The 14,030-nt window shown below is 43.2% G+C and overlaps 1 protein-coding gene across 6 annotated transcripts in view; it reads left to right on the top strand.

Annotated features, from left to right (window-relative positions):
- The first annotated feature begins 1,635 nt into the window (after window positions 1-1,635).
- LOC141091243 (histone deacetylase 7-like) overlaps window positions 1,636-14,030 on the top strand; it is a 247,764-nt gene continuing 235,369 nt past the window's right edge. For 2 of the 6 annotated variants that reach the window (XM_073576670.1, XM_073576668.1), the window contains exon 1: window positions 1,843-2,183. Coding sequence is in view for 2 of the 6 variants with exons in the window: in XM_073576665.1 (XP_073432766.1) it covers window positions 5,142-5,198 (57 nt within the window). In the remaining 4 variants the exon portion in view is untranslated. Of the gene's footprint in view, window positions 1,777-1,837; window positions 2,184-4,810; window positions 5,199-14,030 lie in introns of those variants that run through there. The other 4 variants (XM_073576669.1, XM_073576671.1, XM_073576665.1 and 1 more) reach the window with 4 other exon arrangements.

The following is a 14,030-nucleotide window of genomic DNA, read 5'->3' as shown; positions in this document are numbered from 1 at the left end:
TTATATAAAAAATAATTATTTTTGCATCGCTTTATTCTGCGAGTTATAACTTTTTTATCTTTTCGCTGATGATGCTGTATGATGGCTCGTTTTTTGCGGGACAATATGATGCTTTCAGCGGTACCATGGATATTTATATGCGCCTTTTGATAGCGCGTTATTGCACTTTTTGTTCGGCAGTATGATAATAAATCATTTTTTTTTGCTTCGTTTTTTATTTTTATTTTTTAAGAGGTTCACTAAAGGGGTTAACTAATGGGACAGTTTTATAGGGCAGGTCATTACGGACGCGGCAATGCCAAATATGTGTACTTTTATTGTTTTTTTCTTTTTTTATTTCCAAAAAATGAATTTATTGAGGAATATTTTTTTTTTCCTTATTTATTTAGCGATTTTTTTAAAATTATTTTTACACTTTTTTTTTAACTTTATTAGGCCGGTTTCACACTAGCGCATTTTCAACGCGCGCACGGCCGGGGGTAGCTCCGCCCCCGATCCGGCTCTCTGCCCGGCGTGCCCGCCCCTTCCTTGTAGCGCCGCCTCCTAGCGGACAGCGGCGCCTGCGATCGGCGCACCCTATCTTTAGCATAGGGTGCGCCGATCGTGCGCAGGCCGTGCGCTAGTTGCGCTTTGACCTGCGCTGCGCACTTTTGACGGTGCGCCGTGCGCGCCAAAATCGAACTTTTCGGATTTTGGCGCGCACGGCGCACCGTCATAAGTGCGCAGCGCAGGTCAAAGCGCAACTAGCGCACGACCTGCGCACGATCGGCGCACCCTATGCTAAAGATAGGGTGCGCCGATCGCAGGCGCCGCTGTCCGCTAGGAGGCGGCGCTACAAGGAAGGGGCGGGCACGCCGGGCAGAGAGCCGGATCGGGGGCGGAGCTACCCCCGGCCGTGCGCGCGTTGAAAATGCGCTAGTGTGAAACCGGCCTTAGGTTGTGCCAGGGGGGGCATCGCTGATCTGTCACATCACAGAGAGATCAGCGATCTGTCACAGGCATAGACACAGACTTCCTCATGCCTGCGCCTTGCAGGCACTGAGGAAGTCAGCTCCCTACAGGCTCCCGAAGGTCCCCGTCACCATCTTGGATCCGGGGACCTGTAGGGAAAGAGACCCCCGCAGCAGCGCTGCACATTGCGCTGCTGTGGGGGGCTCAGGGAAGCACGGAGGGTGCCCCCTCCCTGCGGATGCTTCCCTTTAACCCCCGGTACACCGCGATCGTGTTTGATCACAGCGTGCAATGGGTTAACGGGGCGGGGCGGTCCGTGACCGCCCCTGACACATTGTGCCGGGTGTCAGCTGTGATAATCAGCTGACACCCGGGCTGCGACCAGCAGCGCTCACCGCTGTGACGTACTATCCCGTCCCTTGGAATTAAGTCCCAGGGCACATGGATGGGATAGTATGTCACATGGGATTAAGGGGTTAATTAATAAACAATTATTTTTCCAATCAAAATGGCGTGGGCTCCCACGCACTTTTCGTAATCAGCAGAGGGTAAGCCGACAGCTGGGAGCCAATTTTTATAGCCTGGGATGGGTGTATTCACAGCAGATCACCGTGAAGACTTGTCACAGTGATCTGCTGTGAATACACTAAGCATGTACTGCGGTCACCTCACCACTGGCATTTTCCCACGGTCCAGAGGTCACTGCAGATTTTTTTTATCGGATTGCATTCGTCCGATTTCATCGCAAGTGGGAATGAGCCCTAAGTGAGGGTCCCAGGTGACAGGCCTCCACTGATGGACTCTACCTTTGTGAATGCATATCAGGTGATTTTATAAGTGGAAAACCCCTTCAAGCTGGGGGGATTCATGAATACAGCTAAAACACCAGACCAACATCTTAACCCTTTTTTTATTTACCAGATCATAAGGTAAGCCTACTTTCAAACATTGGAGGCCAAAAGACATGAGGTCATGTAATAGGTAATTTCGAAACCCATCACGGAAATTATACTGAGAGAGAAAACTAAGAAAAAAAAACTTAAATGTGAGAAAAAGGTACAATCAAGTTGAAGACGTGTTTGCCAAACCACAAACTGCTTAAAAAGATATACTGACACGGAGCGCCAAGACATAGGTTAGACTGATCCAGCTACAGCTAGACATACAGTCAGAGCTCAGCAACATCGTGGGGACCAGAATTGGGACAAACCCGAAGCTTCGAGCCAACAAAGGTAAAGCGCTGTTTGCTTATGTTATCACTCGTCTGCACTTGGCAGTCACCTGCTTATGTTACTTTTCACAGCGCTATTTGCTTGGTGGAGTCTTACATTTCATACTTTAAGATAAATGCTGAAAATGCCCAAAATAAGATTGAATTATCAGCTTCCAGTGACTTGTTTCTTTTACTACTCAGACAGGCAACAAGTTAATGAATAACCCACATCGGACTAGGCTTTTTGGTGCGTTAGGCGTAAAAAAAAGTTTTATGTCACTGGAGTGGTTACAAATAGCGTTGTCTCCAGCACCTTGCAGTGTTACACCGGGGTGTAAGGTGTCTCATCTATTGTCACGTATTATATCAGTGTGAGATGAGGGTTTTAGTGTCAGGTTGCATAACACTCAGAGACTTTTACATTTATTGTGGCCACAAGTTTTTCTTTCTCATTTCAATTTTGTAGAAGTACATCTCTACATATAGAACATGTAGCTGTAAAATTCACCCGAAGAGCTGCCGTCCAGTGCTGCGGAGACGTCATGCACAAATCAGCTCTTCATGCTTTAGGTTCACTGAGCAGGTTGCACCAATGGCCACTTTTTAATTCATTTTTTTTTGCAAATTTTAAGATATGTATGATTGCAATATTTATACTCTTTGTAAGGTCGGGGTCACACATGTGAGTGTGATGCGAGAAACTCGCGCATCAATACCCGCCGGCACTCGGACCGGAGTGTGCGGCTACATGTATTTCTGTGTATTTCAATGAAGCCGCACACTCCGGTCCCGAGTGGTATTGATGCGAGTTTCTCGCATCACACTCACAAGTGTGACCTCAGCCTAAAGGGGGCTTTACACATAGCGATATCACTAAAGCGTCACCGATTTTGTGACGCAGCAGCGATATTGCTAGCGATATCGCTATGTGTGACACTTCCCTCCGACCGGCTCCCCCGCTGCTCATCGCTGATCACGCGAGAACGTCCAGTTCCATTTCTCGTCGGGCGCTTCCTGCTGGCGCCAACGAACGACGCATGGACGTGGGCGGAGGACGTCATCATCGCCGCGTCTGAAAGCTAAGTAACGACCGCTGCTGCATTGCTGGTGAGATCTGCCGGTTTGGCAGCTCACTAGCGACCATTTAGCGATGCACCAGTGATCCTGACCGGGTCATATTGTGGTCGGGATCGCTGGTGCATTGCTAAACGTAAAGGGGGCTTAAGAGTATAACTGCCCTTAACCAGTACTGCAGTTTATCTCCCATTGACATTAATGGGAGATAAACAGCTGTGTACTTGGCTGTTGTCACTGAACAATGTGCAAGGTTTCTGCATTCTGCCCCGTACATCTTATATCTAGCTCCACTTGAGCTGACTAGTGGGGTTCCGGTGTCAGACCCTCACTGACCTGATAGTGGTGGCCTTTCCTATACAGATTTCTGCTTTCATCCAGTCCAGTTTTTCAGTGCTGGGAAGGAACAGGTAATTTAAGCTACTCACAACCTTGGGGGTCATTCTGATTTTTCCAGGTCAGACAGGTCAGGACTGATGCCCCCTGACTCTATAACAGGGGCTCTGTCTCTAGTTACAGCTGCTTGCAGCATCACAAACCTCCTCAATTTCCACCTCTGAAATTCCTCTCTCCTTTTTTTTCTATTATTTATATTTCCGTGGCCCATAAAATGTTGGCAATAATTTAACAATATAATAAATGGTATTAATATTAATATGTTACTTATCACAAATTCCAAGGAGGCGCAGACTTGGCCCTGTTCCTGTTTCTCTTGGTTATTACTGGGAAGTGATAAAGGAAACGGCAAAATGTCGCTTATCTAAATGAAACCAGGATCTTTTTCGGCAGCAGATCTCGATATTAGGGATAATATGAAACACATCTGCTACACTCATTAATCATTACCTCACTTTATAGGAGGGAATCATCTATTTCCTCTGTTGTCAGTTTGAAATAACCGAAAAAGTCATTAACCTATCTTGCTGTAGATTTGGCCACCTTACCAATTTTGTTTCACTGGACAATGGAGTGTTTTTCTGTGTGGTTGTGGGGTTGGATTATGACATTTTACACCCAATGTTGAATGGGAGAAAGGTATGTAAATTAGCTCTCCTCTGGGAGGGCAAAAGCTGTCTCTCTAGTGCCACCTATTGGAGATTGGAGGTAGCTAACCTGTAATGAGGGAAATTTATCATCCCCACTATAAATCACCAAATTTGTTGCAAGTGGTTTTCAAAACAATGAGCTGGTCCTAGAGAAAGGAACACAGCCTACCGCAGCGTGACAAATAAACTATTGTCTATGCCAGAAAGATGGCATACATTGTAGATCATAGGTGGAATGTATGGTAGCTGGTGACATAAATTTCATTTTCTGGTGCTCAAAAGATATCCCAAATGTATTATTAAGAGGGCCACAGGTTCAAGACTGGTCTATGATAAGTTTTTCCTTCCCCCAATCTCTACATTTTCTTCCTTTTGGAGAAGAGCTCATTTACATTTTAGAAGGAGCGATGGCATATAATTAGGGTGTGAAGTGACTTAATCATAACTAGGGGTGTCACCTCTGGGATCGTCAGCTATCCTGAGTATAAAGGAGCCTTCTTGGCCACCTGGATGTGCCGCGAACTGTAGCCAGCCCCATCAACTTGAATAGAGTGCACTAGAGGGAGTGGGCAAAAGTGACCCTGTACTTAGGAACAACTGGAAGCAGCGCTGAAGTGCCACCCCTTGATGTTCAGGATAGGTGGGGGCCAGGAGGTCTGACATCCAGCGATCATTAAGTGATAGTGTATTCTAGCAATAAGTCACTCAATTGCAGATATGGGAAGACTCCTTAAATCAGTGCCTCTTATCTCTAGTCTACAAGTTCCCCCAAATATGTCATATTTTAGGAACTTAGGGGTTATCTCCTAGTCATCTGACTACCACAGACAATCACAGGTGGTGCAGTGACTTCTCAAATGGGGCAAACACCACTTCCGAAGCTTGTGGAGACCTGTCGCATGGCCAGCTGGAAGGTGGGTGTGCCTCCATTTATATTTTTTAATTAATTCATGCCTAAAAAATATTTTACTACTGAACATGACCTGCCTAAAAAATATATATATATATATATATATATATATATATATATATATATATATATATATATATATATTTTCTGTCGAACATCCCGGATGCACTCACACGGTACAGTTTTGCTGAGCATTTGTGAAGAACCATTAGGGTATGTGCACACGGTGCAGATTCTTCTGCAGTTCTGCAGCAGATTTGGCCCTGCAGAACTGCACATGATGTACAGTACCATTTAAGGCTATGTAAAACAAAAAACGCTGTTCACATGCTGCAGATTTTTCCGGGCAGATCTGGTGCGAATTTAAAACTGCAGCATGTCACTTCTTTTGTGCAGTTCTGCTGCAGTTTTACATCTGCTCCATTAAAGAAATCCGCAGGAGGAAAACCGCACAAAAACTGCACTAAATCTGCAGGTAAAACGCAGGTCATTTTACCTGCGGATTTAGCAAAATCTGCACGTAAAATTCCACAGCAGAATCTGCAACGTGTGCACATACCCTTAGGGTATATGCACACGTTGTGGATTTTTCTGCGCGGAATCTGCAGAATCCGCAGGTCAATATGCCTGCGTTTTACCTGCGGATTTCTAGCGGATTTGGCCTGCATTTTTACACCTGCGGATTCCTATAATGGAATAGGTGTAAAAACACTGCGGAATCCACACAAAGAATTGACATTCTGTGGAAAATAAACCGCTGCGCTTCCGCGTGGAATTTTCCACAGCATGTGCACAGAGGTTTTTGTTTTCCATAGGATAACATGGTACTGTACATCCCTTGGAAAACTGCTGCGGATCCGCAGGGCCAAATCCATACCCTTACAGATTTGGTAAAAATCCATGTAAAATGACTCAACCCGATGGAGATAGGATGGCAGACTTGGTATTGCACATTTAATATAAGCATGGACCGTATTATCAGGAATTGTCACAGGTGTTCTCTCTATGGATTTTCCTGAGTTCTCATGACCTGTTGGGGGTGCTTAAGGGTATGTGCACACGCTGCGGATCCGCAGCAGTTTTGGCTCTGCAGCAGATTCTGCTGCGTTGTACAGTACCTATATTTCCTATGGAAAAAAAAAACGCAGTGCACATGCTGCAGATTTTTCTGCGGGTTACAATCCGCAGCATGTCAATTCTTTGTGAGGTTTCTGCTGTGGTTTCACACCTTATCATTATGAGGTGTGAAACTGCAGGGCAAAACTGCAGGCTAATCCGCAGATAAACCGCAGGACTTTTGTCCTGCGGATTTACCTGCAGATTTCCAACAAAATCTGCACAACCTAAAAACTACGTGTGCACTTGCCCTAAGAACCGGAGATGCAAATGTATAATATCAACATCATTTCCCTGGGCTTCAATTAAAAGTATAAATATCAAAGCTACATATGAAATACAGCAGCTGGAGAAGGACAACGGCGCCATCTGAACAGGGTTGTCAAGGTCAGAAAGTCCATGGAAGGTCACAGGTGTCCGGGATCTTAGACTGGCCACGTGGAGCACAATCACACTTCATACTGATTGATAATGTCACTCAGTGGAATGTATGAAATCCAATGGAGGTTAATATGGAACCTCGTTCATCTAGAACAGCAAAGCGTGAGATTGTTGTGCTTCCGCTACACTTCAATGTTATGGATGAAGAATGTCAATGTTCCAGATCCGAATATCATTTTCAATCTGTGTGAAGTGTTCTGCTTAGAATAGCATTTTCCATCCTGAACAGCCGGCATGTCAAGCAAAAGACCAAGTCATTAATTTCCATACTTTTCTACTCCATATTTTTTTATAATTACAATGTCCCACCTTGGCGTAAAGAGCCATGTAAATTATGTTATTTTTAAATTGACATTTGAAAACGTATTGCAATTTCATCTTACCGCAAATGCATTATAAATAAGGTATCCTATGTATTGACTCACCAATGCTACTATAGCACCAATATATTCTGTAGCGCTTAGGGTATGTGCACACGCTGCGGAATGCTCTGCGGATTTGGCCGCGCGGATTTTGTAAAATCCACAGGTAAATCTGCAGGTCAAAAGACCTGTGGTTTTACCTGCGGATTAGGCTGTGGTTTTGCCCTGCGGTTTATCATCTCTACAATGGAGGAGATGGTAAACCGCAGCAGAATCCGCAGAAAGAATTGACATGTCAATTCTTTCTGCGGTTTTGAAACCGCAGCAAATCCGCGTGGAAAATTCCGCAGCATCTGAACAGTAGTTTTTTTTTTTCCATAGGTTAGAATGCTACTGTACACCGCAGCAAAAACTGCTGCGGATCATCCTCAGCGGCCAAATCCGCTGCGGTTCCGCAGCAGAATCCGCAGCGTGTGCACACACCCTAAGACCTCATTCAGACTTCAGGGTTTTTTTGACGTACGAGTGAAACGGATCTTCATCAGTGATTTTCATCAGCGTTTCACCAGAGTTTGGTCAGAGTTTCATCAGTTTTTTCACAGAGAAAAAATAGTTCTCCACCTTCTCCCACTTATTACTTAGCACATGAATGGCATCCAAATGAAGTCCGACTTTTTCACTGACTCATAGACTTGCATTGCTGATTTTGATCCAACGCTCTCTGATCAATATTGGACATGTCTTTTGCATGGACCACTAAATCAGAGCGAAAAAATCAGACATGTGAATAACCCCATAAACTGTCATAGGCAAGAGTGCTATCCTTGAAAAAAACAGATAGCACTCATATATGAAAAACTGACATGTGCAGCAAGGGCTATGTTCATACATTGCGTTTTTGCTGCATTTTTCATGCAAATTAAAAGCTGCTTTTTACAGTACTCCTTTTTTTTGTTACTGAATTGGAAAACTGCTGCTTTTTTTAAAACATTTTTTTTCAATGAGTAAGTGTAAAAAAAAAAAAAAAAAACAGCAAAAAACTTTGCCATCAGTTTTTGCAGCATCTTTAGCATCTTTAGTAAAAAGAAAAACAAGAAGCAGGTACAGCGGGATGTGAAACCCATTTATTTCTGTGATCTTTCCCAACTTTAAAATTGCTTTGTTGTCTTCACCAGAGCAGGGTTGTATTAGTACAGTTTAACTAAATTCGTAATGGGTGTTAAAGTGAACAAAATAAATAAAGTGCTCTCAGTGAGTTAAATTGAACGATGCTGGATGAAAATTCACTGCGCTTGTACTCAAAAGAACCTGATAAGGCTGGTTTCACACTTGCATTTTTTGCGCCTGTTTTTTGCGCAAAAAAGCATGCTTTTTTTTCCTATACTTTACATGGGTGCGCATACACATGCTTTTGTACTCGTTTGTATGCACATGCGTTTTTTTGTAGTGTGCGCTCGGGCGCACAAAATGCATCTTGTTGCATTTTTTGTGCGACCAACTTGTCCCAAAAAAACGCATGTGCACGCAATGCGTTTTTTTCACCCAAACACCCATTATAGTCTATGGGTGCGCTGACGTGCGCATTACCAAGCATGCTCAAAAACGCACACAAAGATGTGTTTTTATGTGCGTTTGCAGTGCGCACGGTGTGCAGCGCAAAAAAACGCAAGTGTGAAAGTAGCCTAACAGTGCTAAAATAATTGTACCGTGGTGATACACTAAATACTGATGGCTTACCGCTATTGATAGGTAGCGATAGTATGGGCACTTACTTGTAAGTAGATGAACCTTGAAGAAGAGGGGCCGCGTCTCTCGAAACAGATGGTTCATCTGTGCTACTGAGCAATTTATTAGCCATTAACAACTTTTCATTGTCTGTAATGGTGGGATCAAAAAACGATAATCCCACCAACTCTGCATTCAAATACCACAAATGGTTCGAAAATTTGGTCAGGGCTATTTCTGCAATGTTGTTGTCACATTCTTTATAGTCTAACAGACTATGCAAAATACCTAAATCTTAAAATACCTCAATTTGGATTTTTTCAAACTTTGAGCGACGAGCGGCACGGGTTAACGTCGTTTGATCGAGCTCAAATTTTGGCTATCTCAATATCTGGAAAAGGGGAATCGTTAAGTGGGGTCCAGACGAACAAGATTCTGACATTTTTTTCCCCCCATATGAGATCCGGTCACCCTAATGAACAGCGTGCCAGGCTCACTGAGCTATTGTATAGCACATCAGTTACACTCTTTGATTGAAGGAAAAAAACAATTCATGGTATGGGGTGAACTAACCGAAATGAGGAGTCTCGATCCAATAATATAATTTAATACAAAGGAGCGTTTTTTTTTATTCCACAACAGTTTTCTATGCCGGACTGGCATCTTTCTCAAGTGAAAATAAAACAATTGTACTTGGTACAGTTGTTTTTTATACTTGTGAAAAACACCATTCCAGCATGAAAACACGTTGTGGAATAAAAAGCGCTCCTTTATATTATTGGATCAAGGATCTTCATTTCGGTTAGTGCCCCCCAAACTGTGACCTGTCTTTTCCTTCAAGCTTTCTGGTGGAGTTCACCTCCCAACCTCGGGGCAGCAGCACCGTTATTGAGCTATCACAGAAGTTGTGCCTACACAACTTGCTCCGGTAAGCAAAATTATCGGGATCTATTTTATGTTTTTATTAAGGTAATACCCTATGGTCTGGTGCACTCTGTTTCCCTACAGTTTTTATCTATATCCTTTGACTGAGGATCATATCTCTCCGTTGCAGCAGCCATTATGTTGGTGGCTGCTACGTCTATATGATCTATAGCATGAAAGGAGCCAACAGAACCCAGAAAAAACCCACAGAGACAAAAATACTAACTCTAACTGGTGCAATGAAGCTTGTGGACCCTAGTGCAGAATGTATAATGGGTCTTTAATTGTATTGGTTTTCTCACATGGGCCAAAGAAAAGTTTTAGGTGCCTTTAAGGTCCCAGTGCCCTGGTCTGGCTGCAACCCATGCCAATTCTATGCCGATGGTGCCATCGTCAGATTCAAACCAAGGACTGCTAGGCAAGTATCCAATCTGCTTGGCTTTGAGGCGGCAGCTCCACTTTTTCTTTGCCAGCCTTATTATTATTTATCGTATCAACTTTTCCAATTTGACATTTTGGTAAGTTTATATGTGTATTAACTTACTCAACACTTTTGATTCTAGATGGATAAAAGCAGCTAAAAACTGATTACCTTTGGTTAGAAAATTTCTTCCAAATGCTTTACAGCACACTGTAGATATTTAAAATATTTTACTAGTGAGGAAATCCTGTTTCAAATGATCGTTTAATGTACTTTTGCTAATAAAATGCATAGTGTTTATAGAAGTCTGATCAATGTGAAGGAAACAAATGTTTTTTCAGCTTGGTTCATTAATCCTTTTCTGAGCAGCTATTTCCACTATGTATATTACGGTAAGTAGATTACAGTTTGGACAAGAAAAAAACATTAGCTCAATAGTACAAAAGTTAATGAGCCTTGGTCTATGGTAAACCTTCCAAGTTACGAAACTACTATAATAAATTCAGGAAAAATACTATGGATTGAGAGCTTTACTAGTGTATCAATCATCTTTAACTACATAGTGGATTGTCCTCTTTATAGATGTTCTCTAACCCTAAAGATAAACCATTGCTCCCTATAAAATAAACACCTTCTTACACCCCCAGCAGAAGGTTTCAGTATATGCCCCCATTATGCCACTGTGTGCCCACGTAAGCGTTTTATGCGCATTTTTGAAGCGTTTGTCCTGGTCAAAATGCTTCAAAAATGCATACAAGACGCATCCCATTCATTTTAAATAAATTCCACACTTTTTGTGCACATTGATGCGTTTTGTTCCACGAATAAAACGCCTTGCGGTAAAAAACGCAGCATGCTCATTAATTTTGCGGAAACGTCCGCGTTTTTAGCTATTTCCTATGAGTCAGAAGACGCATGGAAAACGCTCAAGAAACGCGCGGAAAACGCTCAAACGCACGGAAATAAAACGCGAGTTTTCTGAGAAGGAGTCCGGTTTTGATGCAGAAAATTTCTGCATACGTGGGCACATAGTCTGAATGTTAAATGAATGTATATATGGTGGATACTTCTACATAGGAAGTGACATCTGTTCTTTTCTGTAAAGTAAAAAAAAAATACAGAAAAAAAAACAGTATACCCCAAAAGAGGCCAAAGAGACTCTCTTGGTCTCTGTTCGGTGAATGTGGACTATGGATATCTTTGAATTATGCGCCACTTATGTCAGACACTATAGACTATACAGCCAAAGTGTGAACAGATCCTAAGTCCAGTTTATGTGGTATGAACTGACCAGCCGTTTCATGACCTGAACTCAGGAGTGTTTTGAGTTTGGCTCAGGAGTAGAGATGAGCAAATCCGAACTGTAAAGTTTGGGGTTCGTACTGGACACCTAGTGTCCGGTCCTGAACAATCCACATAGAGTGCTCAAGGAAGTCCGTATTAGTGTTCAGAGTTTGCGTGCTGAGAGAGACTCTGCTTCCTTTTTCGCAGCCCCCAGGACTTACTACGACTATTTTACACAACCAAAATGCAGGTTCTGTTGGCTTCTATGGGGTTCGGGTTTAGGTTCAGGTAAGTTCTGGTACCCGAACCAAACTTTGGACTAAAGTTTGGTCAACCCGATGAACCTGAACATCCACGGGTCCGCTCATCCCTAGACCTGAAGATGTCCATACCTAACTCTCTGTACTCAGATCCTGAAACATGGATGTTTGAAAGTCGCTTAACAAGAAGCAGCTTAGATAGAACAGATCCTAATTGCCTTTTTCATCTTGTTGGGTTTAAATCCTATTTCATCAAAGAATTATCGATGGAAATTAAAAAAGTTAAATCCTAGCATGTACTAGTCTTGTCCATCTTGCAGTGCTAATTTCAAGTTAGTGGTCTTGATAGACCTGTAAGTTTACATGTTTGTCTGAACGTAGCTTTACAGTATAGGGGGAGAAATTGGAGAAAATCTCATGATGATCTCTCCCCCAGAAGAATCTGAACTGGTGCAAGACTACCATTTTCAATAAAATGAGCAAACAAGAGAACCCAGAAGTTAATACCTCTATATTTTACATGGGATAGAAAGAAATAAGGCAAGCACACACAAGTTCTTGATCCAGATCGGTTATGGCAGCAGAAAGACTTCACATACACATGTACCCTCAGCCGGAATCAGCCTATATCTCTAAAGAATTCCATTCATCAAATCTGTGTTGCCACTTTAAAGAGTTATACCTATCTTTAAAAGTTGTCACCTATTCATTAGATGGGTAATAACTAGCTGACCAGAGGTGGTCCAATGACCAGGACCGCTACTGATCTTGATAAATGGATTCTAAAATGGCCAACGTAACTCGATATTTGCACCACTACTGCATGCATTCTCTATGACACAGCCAGAAAAAGCTGAGTACTGTATTTGGCTGTCTTCGATAGTCCCACAGAGAGTGAATGAAGGGTTTGCACGAATGCAAAGTCATTCAGACAAGGCTTCTTAGGCCGGAGTCATACTACCGTGGAATACAGTTGGGTGCTATGCGAGAAAACATCGCATAGCACTCGGCCCAGTAATCGACGTGTGTGTAAAATCACATCAGGCTGTGATTGGCACCGAGACTCGACCGACACTCGCCCATCCAAGCCTATGGGTGCAAGAAAAAAAATTGCACAGCACTCAGACCATGAGAGTACTGTCTGACTTTTACGCACCGAGGTCATTTGAAAAGCCGGCAATTCATGTGCTGCATACAGTAAAATCACAGAGTGACAGATTGGAAAAGAATAGATGCAATAAATATAAACACATAGAATACATAGATATATACATGTCAGTGACATATATATATATATATATATATATACACTCACTGGCCACTTTATTAGGTACACCATGCTAGTAAGGGGTTGGACCCCCTTTTGCCTTCAGAACTGCCTCAATTCTTCGTGGCAGAGATTCAACAAGGTGCTGGAAGCATTCCTCAGAGATTTTGGACCATATTGACATGATGGCATCACACAGTTGGCGCAGATTTGTCGGCTGCACATCCCTGATGCGAATCTCCCGTTCCACCACATCCCAAAGATGCTCTATTGGATTGAGATCTGGTGACTGAGGAGGCCATTTGAGTACAGTGAACTCATTGTCATGTTCAAGAAACCAGTCTGAGATGATTTGAGCTTTATGACATGGCGCATTATCCTGCTGAAAGTAGCCATCAGATGTTGGGTACATTGTGGTCATAAAGGGATGGACATGGTCAGCAACAATACTCAGGTAGGCTGTGGCGTTGCAACGATGCTCAATTGGTACCAAGGGGCCCAAAGAGTGCCAAGAAAAAATTCCCCACACCATGACACCACCACCACCAGCCTGAACCGTTGATACAAGGCAGGATGGATCCATGCTTTCATGTTGTTTACGCCAAATTCTGACCCTACCATCCGAAAGTCGCAGCAGAAATCGAGACTCATCAGACCAGGCAACGTTTTTCCAATCTTCTACTGTCCAATTTCGATGAGCTTGTGCAAATTGTAGCCTCAGTTTCCTGTTCTTAGCTGAGAGGAGTGGTACCCAGTGTGGTCTTCTGCTGCTGTAGCCCATCTGCCTCAAAGTTCGACGCACTGTGCGTTCAGAGATGCTCTTCTGCCTACCTTGGTTGTAACGGGTGGCAATTTGAGTCACTGTTGCCTTTCTATCAGCTCGAACCAGTCTGCCCATTCTCCTCTGACCTCTGGCATCAACAAGGCATTTCCGGCCACAGAACTGCCGCTCACTGGATTTTTTTTCTTTTTCGGACCATTCTCTGTAAACCCTAGAGATGGTTGTGCGTGAAAATCCCAGTAGATCAGCAGTTTC

This window comes from Dendrobates tinctorius, unplaced genomic scaffold (genome assembly GCF_039654945.1).
Source record: "Dendrobates tinctorius isolate UK_male_01 unplaced genomic scaffold, ASM3965494v1 ptg000051l, whole genome shotgun sequence".
NCBI classification, from domain to species: domain Eukaryota; kingdom Metazoa; phylum Chordata; class Amphibia; order Anura; family Dendrobatidae; genus Dendrobates; species Dendrobates tinctorius.
This window is presented reverse-complemented; position numbering and strand designations above follow the sequence as displayed.